Below are 15,565 nucleotides of genomic sequence, written 5' to 3' on the forward strand. Positions count from 1 at the left end.
GCAATCAGAGGAAAAGTAATTTTAAAAATTAGGGCAGAAAGCAATTAAATTAAAAAACAGTAAATCAATAGAGAAACTCAGTGAAACCAAAAACTGAGAAACTTTTTTGAAAAAGATCAGTAAAGTTTATAAAGCTCTAGCCAGCTAACCAAAAAAATAAGAGGACACAAATTACTATATCAGAAAAGAAAGAGGGGATATCATTATTGATCCTATGGACATAAAAAGAAAATAATGGAATATTATGTCCACAAATCTGGATAACCATAATGAAGTAGACTGATTCTTTGAAAGACACAAACTATATCAAAACTCAAAAAAGGGGGGGTTCCGGAAGATGGCGGCGTAGGAGGACGCGGGGCTCACAGCGCGTCCTGCCGATCACTTAGATTCCACCTACACCTGCCTAAAGAACCCAGAAAACCGCCAGAGGATTAGCAGAAGGGAGTCTCCGGAGTCAAGCGCAGACTAGAGGCCCACGGAAGAGGGTAGGAAGGGCGGCGAGGCGGTGCGCGCTCCACGGACTGGCGGGAGGGAGCCGGGGCGGAGGGGCGGCTCGCCGGCCAAGCAGAGCCCCCGAGTCTGGCTGGCAAAAGCGGAGGGGCCGGACAGACTGTGTTCCGACAGCAAGCGCGACTTAGCGTCTGGGAGGTCATAAGTTAACAGCTCTGCTCGGAAAGCGGGAAGGCTGGAGGACAAAGGGAGGGAGAGCTGCTGAGCCCCCGGACGGACGGCAGAGCTCAGCTTGGCGGGGAACAAAGGCGCCAGCGCCATCTCCCCCGCCCATCCCCCAGCCAAAATCCCAAAGGGAACCAGTTCCTGCCAGAGAACTTGCTCGCTCCGCGCAAACACCCAACTCTGTGCTTCTGCGGAGCCAAACCTCCGGCAGCGGATCTGACTCCCTCCCGCTGCCACAGGGCTCCTCCTGAAGTGGATCACCTAAGGAGAAGCGAGCTAAGCCTGCCCCTCCAGCCCCCGTGCACCTTGCCTACCCACCCCAGCTAATACGCCAGATCCCCAGCAACACAAGCCTGGCAGTGTGCAAGTAGCCCAGATGGGACACGCCACCCCACAGTGAATCCCGCCCCTAGGAGAGGGGAAGAGAAGGCACACACCAGTCTGACTGTGGCCCCAGCAGTGGGCTGGGGGCAGACATCGGGTCGGACTGCGGCCCCGCCCACTAACTCCAGTTATACACCACAGCACAGGGGAAGTGCACTGCAGGTCCTCACCACGCCAGGGACTCTCCAAAATGACCAAACGGAAGAATTCCCCTCAGAAGAATCTCCAGGAAATAACAACAGCTAATGAACTGATCAAAAAGGATTTAAATAATATAACAGAAAGTGAATTTAGAATAATAGTCATAAAATTAATCGCTGGGCTTGAAAACAGTATACAGGACAGCAGAGAATCTCTTGCCACAAAGATCGAGGGACTAAGGAACAGTCACGAGGAGTTGAAAAACGCTTTAAACGAATTGCAAAACAAAATGGAATCCACGATGGCTCGGCTTGAAGAGGCAGAGGAGAGAATAGGTGAACTAGAAGATAAAGTTATGGAGAAAGAGGAAGCTGAAAGAAAGAGAGATAAAAAAATCCAGGAGTATGAGGGGAAAATTAGAGAACTAAGTGATACACTAAAAAAAAATAATATACGCATAATTGGTATCCCAGAGGAGGAAGAGAGAGGGAAGGGTGCTGAAGGGGTACTTGAACAAATTATAGCTGAGAACTTCCCTGAACTGGGGAAGGAAAAAGGCATTGAAATCCAAGAGGCACAGAGAACTCCCTTCAGACGTAACTTGAATCGATCTTCTGCACGACATATCATAGTGAAACTGGCAAAATACAAGGATAAAGAGAAAATTCTGAAAGCAGCAAGGGATAAACGTGCCCTCACATATAAAGGGAGACCTATAAGACTCGTGACTGATCTCTCCTTTGAAACTTGGCAGGCCAGAAAGGCTTGGCACGATATCTACAGTGTGCTAAACAGAAAAAATATGCAGCCGAGAATCCTTTATCCAGCAAGTCTGTCATTTAGAATAGAAGGAGAGATAAAGGTCTTCCCAAACAAACAAAAACTGAAGGAATTTGTCACCACGAAACCAGCCCTACAAGAGATCCTAAGGGGGATCCTGTGAGACAAAGTACCAGAGACATCACTACAAGCATAAAACATACAGACATCACAATGACTCTAAACCCATATCTTTCTATAATAACACTGAATGTAAATGGATTAAATGCGCCAACTAAAAGACATAGGGTATCAGAATGGATAAAAAAACAAGACCCATCTATTTGCTGTCTACAAGAGACTCATTTTAGATCTGAGGACACCTTTAGATTGAGAGTGAGGGGATGGAGAACTATTTATCATGCTCCTGGAAGCCAAAAGAAAGCTGGAGTAGCCATACTTCTATCAGACAAACTAGACTTTAAATTAAAGGCTGTAACAAGAGATGAAGAAGGGCATTATATAATAATCACAGGGTCTATCCACCAGGAAGAGCTAACTATTATAAATGTCTATGCGCCAAATACCCGAGCCCCCAGATATATAAAACAATTACTCATAAACATAAGCAACCTTATTGATAAGAATGTGGTCATTGCAGGGGACTTTAACACCCCACTTACAGAAATGGATAGATCATCTAGACACACAGTCAATAAAGAAACAAGGGCCCTGAATGATACATTGGATCAGATGGACTTGACAGATATATTTAGAACTCTGCATCCCAAAGCAACAGAATATACTTTCTTCTCGAGTGCACATGGAACATTCTCCAAGATAGATCATATACTGGGTCACAAAACAGCCCTTCATAAGTTTACAAGAATTGAAATTATACCATGCATACTTTCAGACCACAATGCTATGAAGCTTGAAATCAACCACAGGAAAAAGTCTGGAAAACCTCCAAAAGCATGGAGGTTAAAGAACACCCTACTAACGAATGAGTGGGTCAACCAGGCAATTAGAGAAGAAATTAAAACATATATGGAAACAAACGAAAATGAAAATACAACAATCCAAACGCTTTGGGATGCAGCGAAGGCAGTCCTGAGAGGAAAATACATTGCAATCCAGGCCTATCTCAAGAAACAAGAAAAATCCCAAATACAAAATCTAACAGCACACCTAAAGGAGATAGAAGCAGAACAGCAAAGGCAGCCTAAACCCAGCAGAAGAAGAGAAATAATAAAGATCAGAGCAGAAATAAACAATATAGAATCTAAAAAAACTGTAGAGCAGATCAACGAAACCAAGAGTTGGTTTTTTGAAAAAATAAACAAAATTGACAAACCTCTAGCCAGGCTTCTCAAAAAGAAAAGGGAGATGACCCAAATAGATAAAATCATGAATGAAAATGGAATGATTACAACCAATCCCTCAGAGATACAAACAATTATCAGGGAATACTATGAAAAATTATATGCCAGCAAATTGGACAACCTGGAAGAAATGGACAAATTTCTAAACACCCACACTCTTCCAAAACTCAATCAGGAGGAAATAGAAAGCTTGAACAGACCCATAACCAGCGAAGAAATTGAATCAGTTATCAAAAATCTCCCAACAAATAAGAGTCCAGGACCAGATGGCTTCCCAGGGGAGTTCTACCAGACATTTAAAGCAGAGATAATACCTATCCTTCTCAAGCTATTCCAAGAAATAGAAAGGGAAGGAAAACTTCCAGACTCATTCTATGAAGCCAGTATTACTTTGATTCCTAAACCAGACAGAGACCCAGTAAAAAAAGAGAACTACAGGCCAATATCCCTGATGAATATGGATGCAAAAATTCTTAATAAGATACTAGCAAATCGAATTCAACAGCATATAAAAAGAATTATTCACCATGATCAAGTGGGATTCATTCCTGGGATGCAGGGCTGGTTCAACATTCGCAAATCGATCAACGTGATACATCACATTAACAAAAAAAAAGAGAAGAACCATATGATCCTGTCAATCGATGCAGAAAAGGCCTTTGACAAAATCCAGCACCCTTTCTTAATAAAAACCCTTGAGAAAGTCGGGATAGAAGGAACATACTTAAAGATCATAAAGGCCATTTATGAAAAGCCCACAGCTAACATCATCCTCAACGGGGAAAAACTGAGAGCTTTTTCCCTGAGATCAGGAACACGACAGGGATGCCCACTGTCACCGCTGCTTTTTAATATAGTGCTGGAAGTTCTAGCATCAGCAATCAGACAACAAAAGGAAATCAAAGGCATCAAAATTGGCAAAGATGAAGTCAAGCTTTCGCTTTTTGCAGATGACATGATATTATACATGGAAAATCCGATAGACTCCACCAAAAGTCTGCTAGAACTGATACATGAATTCAGCAAAGTTGCAGGATACAAAATCAATGTGCAGAAATCAGTTGCATTCTTATACACTAACAATGAAGCAACAGAAAGACAAATGAAGAAACTGATCCCATTCACAATTGCACCAAGAAGCATAAAATACCTAGGAATAAATCTAACCAAAGATGTAAAAGATCTGTATGCTGAAAACTATAGAAAGCTTATGCAGGTAATTGAAGAAGATATAAAGAAATGGAAAGACATTCCCTGCTCATGGATTGGAAGAATAAATATTGTCAAAATGTCAATACTACCCAAAGCTATCTACACATTCAATGCAATCCCAATCAAAATTGCACCAGCATTCTTCTCGAAACTAGAACAAGCAATCCTAAAATTCATATGGAACCACAAAAGGCCCCGAATAGCCAAAGTAATTTTGAAGAAGAAGACCAAAGCAGGAGGCATCACAATCCCAGACTTTAGCCTCTACTACAAAGCTGTCATTATCAAGACAGCATGGTATTGGCATAAAAACAGACACATAGACCAATGGAATAGAATAGAAACCCCAGAACTAGACCCACAAACGTATGGCCAACTCATCTTTGACAAAGCAGGAAAGAACATCCAATGGAAAAAAGACAGTCTCTTTAACATATGGTGCTGGGAGAACTGGACAGCAACATGCAGAAGGTTGAAACTAGACCACTTTCTCACACCATTCACAAAAATAAACTCAAAATGGATAAAGGACCTGAATGTGAGACAGGAAACCATCAAAACCTTAGAGGAGAAAGCAGGAAAAGACCTCTCTGACCTCAGCCGTAGCAATCTCTTACTCGGCACATCCCCAAAGGCAAGGGAATTAAAAGCAAAAGTGAATTACTGGGACCTTATGAAGATAAAAAGCTTCTGCACAGCAAAGGAAACAACCAACAAAACTAAAAGGCAACCAACGGAATGGGAAAAGATATTTGCAAATGACACATCGGACAAAGGGCTAGTATCCAAAATCTATAAAGAGCTCATCAAACTCCACACCCGAAAAACAAATAACCCAGTGAAGAAATGGGCAGAAAACATGAATAGACACTTCTCTAAAGAAGACATCCGGATGGCCAACAGGCACATGAAAAGATGTTCAACGTCACTCCTTATCAGGGAAATACAAATCAAAACCACACTCAGATACCACCTCACGCCAGTCAGAGTGGCCAAAATGAAGAAATCAGGAGACTATAGATGCTGGAGAGGATGTGGAGAAACAGGAACCCTCTTGCACTGTTGGTGGGAATGCAAATTGGTGCAGCCGCTCTGGAAAGCAGTGTGGAGGTTCCTCAGAAAATTAAAAATAGACCTACCCTATGACCCAGCAATAGCACTGCTAGGAATTTATCCAAGGGATACAGGAGTACTGATGCATAGGGGCACCTGTACCCCAATGTTTATAGCGGCACTCTCAACAATAGGCAAATTATGGAAAGAGCCTAAATGTCCATCAACTGATGAATGGATAAAGAAATTGTGGTTTATATACACAATGGAATACTACGTGGCAATGAGAAAAAATGAAATATGGCCTTTTGTAGCAACATGGATGGAACTGGAGAGTGTGATGCTAAGTGAAATAAGCCATACAGAGAAAGACAGATACCATATGGTTTCACTCTTATGTGGATCCTGAGAAACATAACAGAAACCCATGGGGGAGGGGAAGGAAAAAAAAAAAAAAAGAGGTTAGAGTGGGAGAGAGCCAAAGCATTAGAGACTGTTAAAAACTGAGAACAAACTGAGGGTTGATGGGGGGTGGGAGGGAGGGCAGGGTGGGTGATGGGTATTGAGGAGGGCACCTTTTGGGATGAGCACTGGGTGTTGTATGGAAACCAATTTGACAGTAAATTTCATATATTAAAAAATAAAAAAAAATTAAAAAAAAAAAACAGAAAAAAAAATAAATAAATAATAAAAATAAAAAAAAAATTAAAAAAAAAACTCAAAAAAGGAGAAATAAATAACCTGAATAGGCCTATTTCTATTTTTTATTCAGATATAATTGATATATAACACTGCATTAATTTTAGGTGTACAATATAATGATTTGATTTATGCATATGATGTGAAATTATTACCACAGTGAGTTAACATCCATCATCACCACACACGGTTATAATTTTGCGTGTGTGATGAGAACTTTCAAGATTTTCTGTCTTAGCAACTTTCAAATATACAACACATTATTGTTAACTATAGTCACCATAATGTATATTACATCCCCAAGACTTCTTTATCTTATAACTAGAAGTTTGGAAGTTTGTACCCTTTGACTAGCTTTACCCATTTAAGTCACCCCATATATCCTGCCTCTGGCCTATATCTATTTTTTAATTCAGCCAATAATTAATATCTTTCTACCAAAGAAAGCTCCAAGCCCAGATGGTTTCACTGATGAAATCAGCATCTGAAGAATCAGATGCTACATACCTTTGGAAATCAGAGGAATCTGTAAGATTAAGGCAATAGACACTATAAATGAGCACTGTACCTAGTTGGTAAAACTGTCCTATGGGAGTGCAGGTTAACAATTCTGATATTGCTCTGTATGTTACTGGGATGGAATAATTAAGTACATAGATGGCAGAAGGTGGGGGCCAGTTTACTTATTTATTTATACCCTGAGGGTATTATATATTATATATAAAATAGCATTATTTTCACATTTCATTTTTTTAAGTTTTTATTTATTTTTGAGAGGGTGAAAGAGAGAGAGAGAGCACAGGGGAGGGGCAGAGAGAAAGGGAGACAGAGAGAATCACAAGCAGGGTCCATACTGTTAGTGCAGAACCCGATGTGGGGCTCAACCCCCCATGAACCTTGAGATCATGGCCTGAGCCGAAGTCGGATGCTTAACCAGCTGAGCCACCCAGGTGCCCCTATTTTCACATTATTGCATGCATAATTTGGATCATGTGCGTCAGAGGTGAGGGAACTAATTCAAAAGCTCAAGATATTTTCAGAGTACAGCTTTTAACAAATATGTCTATATTCTGAAGTGATCATTTAATCTTAGATTCTGTTCCATGGTCTGTAGGAGCTGTAGACATCAGAGCAGCTTATTATAAATACCTAAAGCAAAGGAGCCATGTTATTTAGAAAACAAAGTCTGAAAATATAACATCACCTGCTCCAAGGTGATGTCAAAAAGTGAAGAGAGAAAATAGACAGAAAGTGGAAAATTCTTATTTTGTTTGGACTACTACTAAATACCTGGGTGTTCCCAAATAGTCATATATTTAGTAAAATATAGACAGAACATCTGGATATTTGAATTTTTCTCTTTTCAACTGATGCTGTTGATATGTTATAGACATGGCAGAGCTTCAAAATGAAATTATTTCCAAACGCTTTTAACAGCATTTTTAAACAGAATTTAATTAAAAAAATAAAATTTCATTCAACACCGGCCTCTCCACCTTCTTTGATATATCCCTATTTCTCATATCTGAAGGAAATAGGGGGAAGGTGCCAAAAAAGATTCCTTTTACCTCCCTTCAAATCAAGAGAAGGCCTGATGACTACATACAAAGAATTTGGGTTTCAGGCACACTGTTAACTTGCCTCAACACACAGGCAAATAATTTGCTACAGATTGAAACATTGCTCTATTTAAATCAACTTCCTGCCTATTAATAGCCGTGAAACACTAGAACATATTACTGTACCAGTAAAGCCTTAGGCCCGCTCAAATCTTTTTAAAGTGAGGCAACACACAAATACATGCATAGTCACATACACACCTAACACTGCATGGCACAATCTCCTTTAAGAATTCAAAGAGCAAAATCAACAGTCTGAATTGATTTGGAACTAGAAATAAGGACCAAGTGAATTTCTAATAGCCCTCCACATGCCAAAGTTCCCAACGTTTACTTGTTTATATCCATACTTCCCTTCACTGCCTGTGTGCCAATCATAGCAGCAGTACTTCCTGGAGTCCTTTATTTACATGGGAATTTCCTGCTGACCTCTGGCATCTCCCTGCTCCTGCTCCACCTCCACCTATACAAACACACACAGACACATGTACAAATGGCTGCAAACACTTTGGGATTTGCAGTGCAAAGGAAATGAGCATCACATAACTTCCTCCCTCCCTCCCACCTCCTTCTCCCTCTCTCGCTCCCTCTCTCTCTCCCTCTCTCATGTTGTGTGATCCATTCATCATTCTGTATAAGTAGGCAAATAAAAAGATACCTTTGTTTTGACTTGATTTGCTGTTCTTTTCAGGTTCCTTATGTGCATAGATACAAGAAAAAAACATGGTACCTTTGGGCAGCATGTGATTCGTCAGGAAATTCCTTCTGCCACGATGTGTGGGTGGGGAGAACGTTTGGTGATGTGATACAGATGCACAGGCTGCCCTTCGCCAGCAATGCAGATGTGTTTTATATGCACATGCCCAGATGGTGACCCCTCTGGCATTATTAATGTGTTCCAGCTGCCAGGCCTCCTCTCGCATGCATACACCTCGATTTCACATATTTCGTGTGTTTATTTATGAGGCACCAAATTCCTACATTTCATATGTGGCAGTTGCTATTAAAAATGAGAAGTTTTAACTGCTCTGGAAATTGATAACCTTTTAAATTGATATGAAATGTGGCCTTCATTTCAAAATGACTCCTCATAGAATTAATTGAATTCATAATGCAAATTTCTGACCTTTCCCCTTACATGTTGAGAAAATATGGCATTGGGTATACACTTAGTTAAGAAATCAAATATTTTCATACCTGATATGTTATAATGTTCTTTTGCTTTCCCTTTGTTTCTGACCTCTAAGGCCTATTTTTAAGAAGTGGGATGTCTGTACATTTGACATTGCTATGCACTGCTAATTAAACCCAGGCATCAAGTAAGAGAAATTTGGGATCATCTAGAAATGGGTTGTACTTTTATAGATCCACAAGGAGACCTAGTATTATAAAAATATAATCCAATCATTGCTCCAAAATATTATAGATTGTAATAACTCCATGGATTTGAGGAAATGGATTAGTCCTGTCAATTTTAGCTTATGATCTAAAGTATAAAAATAGGAGCATGGCAGTTTCGCTGAATTAAAATGAACTGACTCTTACTATTGCAAAAAATTTCAGTATTTTTATGGGGAAATGTAAAGATGAATCAAATTGTTCAAACAGAAAGAGGAAAAATGCAAAAGATTGATGATCAGGTTTTGCAAGATGAAGTTCATGTCTGTTTCCTTTTTTTTTCATGTTTATTTATTTACTTTGAGAGAAAGCATGTGTGTGCACAAGCAGGGAAAGGGCAGAGAGAGAGAGAGGGAAAGAGAGAATCTGAAGCAGGCCCAATGATGTCAACACAGAGCATGACGTGGGGCTTGATCCCACGAACTGTGAGATCATGACCTGAGCCCATTTCAAGAGTCAGGCGCTCAACCGACTGAGCCACCCAGGTGCCCTTTTTGTTTCCTTTTTTAATATCAGAGATAATGAACTAAAAAAGTCAGAAAACATATCACTTATCATAGATTGCTATCTCCAAAATCAGCTATAGGAAATAAATGGCCAAAATTCTGGTGTGATTTTCTTTTAAGAGGCTGTACACCTTTATTAGCAATAGCAGAGGGTCAGAGTTGCTAATGCTGAGTGCTAAAGTAGACATACATGGAGTCTTAACTACCTACTATGTGGTCTCTGGTTCTCAGGAACAGTATTCTACTTCCTTAAGTAAAGCTGTTTGTCCTGTTTGGATATATATTTATCTTGATTTCATAAATAAAGGTGCTAATTCACATATTACCTATAACCACACTCACAAGGTAGGATGGAAAATTAAAGCAATTAAAAGTATACCCTTGAGATAACGTGGGTTCAGTTCCAGACCACCACAATAAAGCAAGTAGCACAATAAAGAGAGCCGAATGAACTTTTTGGTTTTCCAGTGCAAATCACAGTTACATTCACAGTATACAGTAGTCTATTAAGTGTGTAATCACCTCATGTCTAAAAAACAATGTACTTACCTTAATTAGAAAATATTGCTAAAAAAAAAAAATACTAACCATCACCTGAGCTTTCAGTGAATTGCAATCACGGATCACAGATCACTGTAGCAAATATAATAATAATGAAAAGGCTTGAAATATTGAAATAAATGCTGTTGGAAAAATGGCGTGATGGATGCGCTGGACACAGGATTGCCACAGACGTTCAATTTGTAAAAACATGGTATCTGCGAAGCTCAATGAATCAAGGCAAGTTTGTATCTGACTAATTTAGGCAAGAGTAAAGAATACTCTTCCCTGACTCTGTGCTGACAGCATGGAGCTTGCCTGGGATTCTCTCTCCCTATCTCTCTGCCCCTCCCCCACTGCGCACCCACACACTCTCTTTCTCAAAATTAAATAAACTTAAAAAAAAAAAAAAATACTGGGGCGCCTGGGTGGCTCAGTCGGTTGAGCGTCCGGCTTCAGCTCGGATCATGATCTCATGGTCTGTGAGTTCAAACCCCGCATCGGGCTCTGTACTGACAGCTCGGAGCCTGGAGCCTGTTTCAGATTCTGTGTCTTCCTCTCTCTCTGCTCCTCCCCTGTTCGTGCTCGGTCTCTGTCTCTCAGAAATAAATAAATAAACATTTAAAAAAAAAAAATACTATTCCCTGAAAGTACTGCCAGGAATTTGAAAACAAAAAAGGGAGGTTATAGGGTATTTTTCCTCCCACACTCTCCAGATAATCACCTTAGATTGGCTCCATGTGTATTTTTGTTCAAATGCATGTATTATTACAACTCTAGTGTTCTCCCAAAGATTTAGAGCAACTGTCAGAAGACTTCATATCAGTTCATTTATGGGGATGAAGCAATAAAAAAAATGAAAAACCTTGGAAATGTCTTCTTATTTGATGTGCAAAGAGGAACGGCTATGGCCTTGTCTTTTTCATGCACATCTTGAAGTCTTATCAAATAATTTTGGTTATGACCTTAAGGCTATTATGACCAAGACCTTATTAAAGGACCCAAAATTATATCCATAGGCTTTTGTTCCTCAGCTGCCTCCTTTTATCACAAAGATGAAGTAGAAGGAAGGAAGGAAGGAAGGAAGGAAGGAAGGAAGGAAGGAAGGAAAGAAAGGGAAGGAAGGAAGGAAGGAAGGAAGGAAGGAAGGAAGGAAGGAAGGAAAGAAAGAAAGAAAGAGAAAGAAAGATGGAAGGAAGGAAGAGAAAGAAAGAAAGAAAGAAAAAGACAAATCAATAACATCAGTCTTTGTTATACTCAGATGAAAAATACATGAAATACATGCCCTAACAACTGTTTCCACACCACTGGCAGACATAACTAAGCAATCATGATGCTCTTTCCACTACCCCAGGACCCAGGCTCAGAATCCTCCTCAACAGAGCATTGCCAGGGGCCACTGCCAATTCAAGTCCACACCTGAGACAAAACCTCTTTGCCATCCCTCTCTTACTTTGGTGCTGAGCAAGTAATAGGGGGTTAGTCTGCATGTGCTAAAACATAAGACCAGAGGTTATTGCTGGCTGTTTTTTCACGAGAGGTAATAGCTGGCATTAAGCCTGCTCTAAAGAATGGGAGCATCACTGTGGTAACCATATCAAGTTGTTGACTCACAACCCATCAGCTCAGTCTACCCTGCTTTCTGCCACATGAGAGTAGGGCCAGCCAACTTAAAGAACCCTCTGAAGGTGACTTGGACTCAGGTCAGTGGTACAGGCCACGAAGGAGTTACACACAGATGAATAGGGAAGAGTTTGATCCCCACCTTGGCTTGCCTGGAAAAGGCAAAACAAAAGCAAAGGAAAGACAAGAAGCAAAAGGTGGGCTGCAAATCCAATAGTCAAGGGTGAGGGGGCCCCACAGTTGGGACTCCAAGGTTCACCCTGCGGAGTGCACTGGGAAGCAGGCAGAAGAGGTCCCAGAAGCTGCTGTGATGCCACCTCCTCCCTTTGATGTCACCATGTATTTGCACACGTGTACATGATAGGAACAACAGCCCCTTGGCTCCATATATTACAGTACTGTTTCCAGAGCACTTTCCCATCCGTGGTCTCGTTTGATCCCCACCTCAGCACAGGCAAGAAGGGCAGGCATTGTTATCCATAATTTTACAACAAAAGTGAGGCTTACTTGTCCAAAACCACACAGCTTTTGAAGCCCAAAGTTGCTTTCATCTGAACTATCCCAGAGAAAAGAGGTAAAAGAAAAATGAATGTTTTGGGTGATTTCCCATTTGAATTTTCAGACCACCATACTAATTCCTTCCAAAACTTAGCATGTATAGAAGAGCTTACAGCTGGATGGTGACCCAGTTGCATGTTATAGATGAGATGGTGACAGTGGTTTCCCCCAGAGTAGCTTCTGAATCATTTAATAGTGGACATGACATTCTGGGCCCTCAATCATTGAAAGAGACTTTCTGTTCATTTTTTCTGACAGCTGGTGACACTGTTGCAGATGTGGGTTGTCCCTCTGTATTTCACGATAAAACTTTACTGGTGGCGGTTTCTGTCTATGTGGGGAATGTTCTCAGTTATTACCAGTTACGTCCTCTTCAGAGCTACCCGAAAACCCCTCTCAGGGAGAACACCAAGGTATGTATCCCATTCGCTCCTTCCCTGACACCCTCTTTATTATAAACATTAAGAAGTATACTTTAATTCCATTTTCCCAGATGGGAGAGGGGGCATCACACTTTTTTTGCCCTTCAGTAGCAAAACTATTTGTAGATTAGCTATACCACTGTTTATGCTCATTGTTTAATGGTGATTTGGACATACCTGTAAAATCTATTACTTCAGATACTAATGACAGCCAGAAGAAAGAGAAGTCAAACTATGGTTTAAACTTTCTAGAACAAAGGGGTGCCTGGGTGGCTCCGTCCGTTAAGCATCCAACTTAAGCGTCCAACTTCGGCGCAGGTCATGATCTGTGACCTGGAAGAGCATGCAACTCAGTCTGTGAGTTCAAACCCCGTGTGGGGCTCTGTGCTGATAGTTCAGAGCCTGGAGCCTGCTTCGGATTCTGTGTCTCCCCCTCTCTCTGCCCCTTCCCCTCTCATACTCTGTCTCTCTCTTCCTCGAAACTAAATAAACATTAAAAAAATTTTTTTAACTTTCTAGGACACTATTTGCATATTTATTTTTAGCTCAGCATTTTGTATGATTCCATCATAAGTTGTGTCACACACATTTTATAATAGAGCAAGAGTTAGATGTTTGTATTTCTAACAACTATATATGTATTTTATTTCGGGTAAATCATAAGTAATGGCCAACTTACTCCTCTCATAACAAATGAGGCTTTAATATTCCAATGCTTATCTTAACTACCATTGCCAACCTCTTGACATTTCTATAATTCCATTATGTTGTCCACAAATCATTCCAAAGTGCTTATAATCTCATAATGTGCCCACAAATTTGCTTTCACTCTCCTTGTTCTGCAGATAAGATCTGAATCTAAATCTAGATAAAACTGAAATGGGATAGAGAGAAAATGTGTAAGGCATTACATGGCAATAAGACAATGTCACATTTTGATCTTGGTTGGAGAACAAATCATAAGCTCCTGCGAAATGTTTTTAGGATTATTTAGCTATTCAGATGTTTGTTTTTAATCCTCAAAAAAAGTGGGAGAGACGGATGTCAACTTTTCCTACTCTGGAGAAGAAAAAATATTCAGTGAGAAAAGTCAGATAAATCAATGTAATGATAAAGATTGATATTCAAGGGGAGCCTGGCTGGCTCAGTTGGAAGAGCATGCAATTAGTGGTCTCAGGGCCATGAGTTCAAGCCCCATATTGGGTGTAGAGTTTACTATAAATAAATAAATAAATAAATAAATAAATAAATAAATAAATAAATAAAATTTAAAAATTTATATTCAAATACATGAATTCTGGTTAATATTTTAATTTAATCCCATTTGGGAAGAGCTCTGAGGTGGTGGTACGAGACCTCCTGAACTGGCCGATTTGGGGCTTTAGACAGCCTTTGTATGGCCTGGTTTACCCATCTGTACATGGATATATGGTACCTTTTCTCCTTCTTAAAAAATATTGGAAGTTATTTAAAACTTGTGAAAGTGATCCAAATTTTGGATGGGCCAAAATGCACTTGCTTTCATTCCCTGAATATAATCTATATTGTATTTCAGAGAGAACAGTTCACTTCTCCACTGTAGAATGAATTACCCCAGTTAAATGCAGTATTTCTGTGCACATGAGCGCATTCAATGCAGAGGAACTTCATGACAAGAAACAGCCAAATGCTCCCTCATTACTCTCCATGGCTCATGTGTCTCAGATGGCGGGGCCCCTGTCCTCTGTTCCTCATGCCCGCAGGGCATACATTTCAGCTTCTCCTGCCTGCACAGCCCTGACCCCAGCATAGCATGACAGACAACACGTTCCACTAACATTTAAAAAAAGACCTACGGCCACCATTTGAAGAGACAACAATAGGAGAGGCTAATTAGGACCCCATTTCTTCTAGAAAAGCAGTCTGGATAAAGAAGCTCCTGTTGATGAGTGGTAGTAGGCCCTAACGATCCTTATGGATCTTTGATCATATCATAGGTAAGTCACTTCTTAGCTATTTTCCATTAGGAAACAGGATTTCATTACTGGCTAGGAAAGCTGGTCAGATCTAACCGGCATGGTGCAAAAGCAAACCCAAGAGGAGTGGTCTCTCACACCAATGCAGTTTGGTTTTTTTTAATTTTTTTTAACGTGTATTTATTTTTTGAGACAGAGACAGAGCATGAATGGGGGAGGGTCAGAGAGAGAGAGAGAGACACAGAATCTGAAACAGGCTCCAGGCTCTGAGCTGTCAGCACAGAGCCTGACTCAGGGCTTGAACTCACAGACCGGGAGATCATGACCTGAGCTGAATTTGGACACTCAACCTTGGACTGAGCCACCCAGGCACCTCTACCAATGCAGTTTAAAAACCAGCTGTTCCTCCCGCAGAGTATACCAAGCCCTTGCTGTGGGGCAGAGTAACAGAGAAGGGGGGAGTAACAGAAGGGGGCAGAGTAACAGAGAACGCTCTATGGCAGTAGGGTTCAGGCTCAAAAACCCTGAAAGAGTTCAGGCTCAAAAACTGCCACAAAGAGCTGGGCTTGGTCACATCAATTCCAGGCCAAGCTTTCCTTCTGGAGGCTGCTCTGAAGCACAAACACAATTCCT

At 40.6% G+C, this 15,565-nt stretch overlaps 1 protein-coding gene and 1 long non-coding RNA gene across 5 annotated transcripts in view; one reads left to right on the forward strand and one right to left on the reverse strand.

The window, feature by feature from the left end:
* The window catches only part of LOC128776532 (uncharacterized), a 60,144-nt gene that overhangs the window by 43,708 nt on the left and 871 nt on the right, over positions 1–15,565 (reverse strand). The window lies entirely within an intron of this gene.
* RNF175 (ring finger protein 175) overlaps positions 1–15,565 on the forward strand; it is a 54,069-nt gene that overhangs the window by 21,515 nt on the left and 16,989 nt on the right. For all 4 annotated transcript variants that reach the window (XM_019441222.2, XM_019441223.2, XM_053901180.1 and 1 more), the window contains one exon: positions 12,814–12,968. In XM_019441222.2, the coding sequence (XP_019296767.1) occupies positions 12,814–12,968 (155 nt within the window). The remainder of the gene's footprint in view (positions 1–12,813; positions 12,969–15,565) is intronic.

This window comes from Panthera pardus, unplaced genomic scaffold (assembly GCF_024362965.1).
Source record: "Panthera pardus isolate Hobbes unplaced genomic scaffold, ASM2436296v1 HiC_scaffold_13, whole genome shotgun sequence".
Taxonomy (NCBI): domain Eukaryota; kingdom Metazoa; phylum Chordata; class Mammalia; order Carnivora; family Felidae; genus Panthera; species Panthera pardus.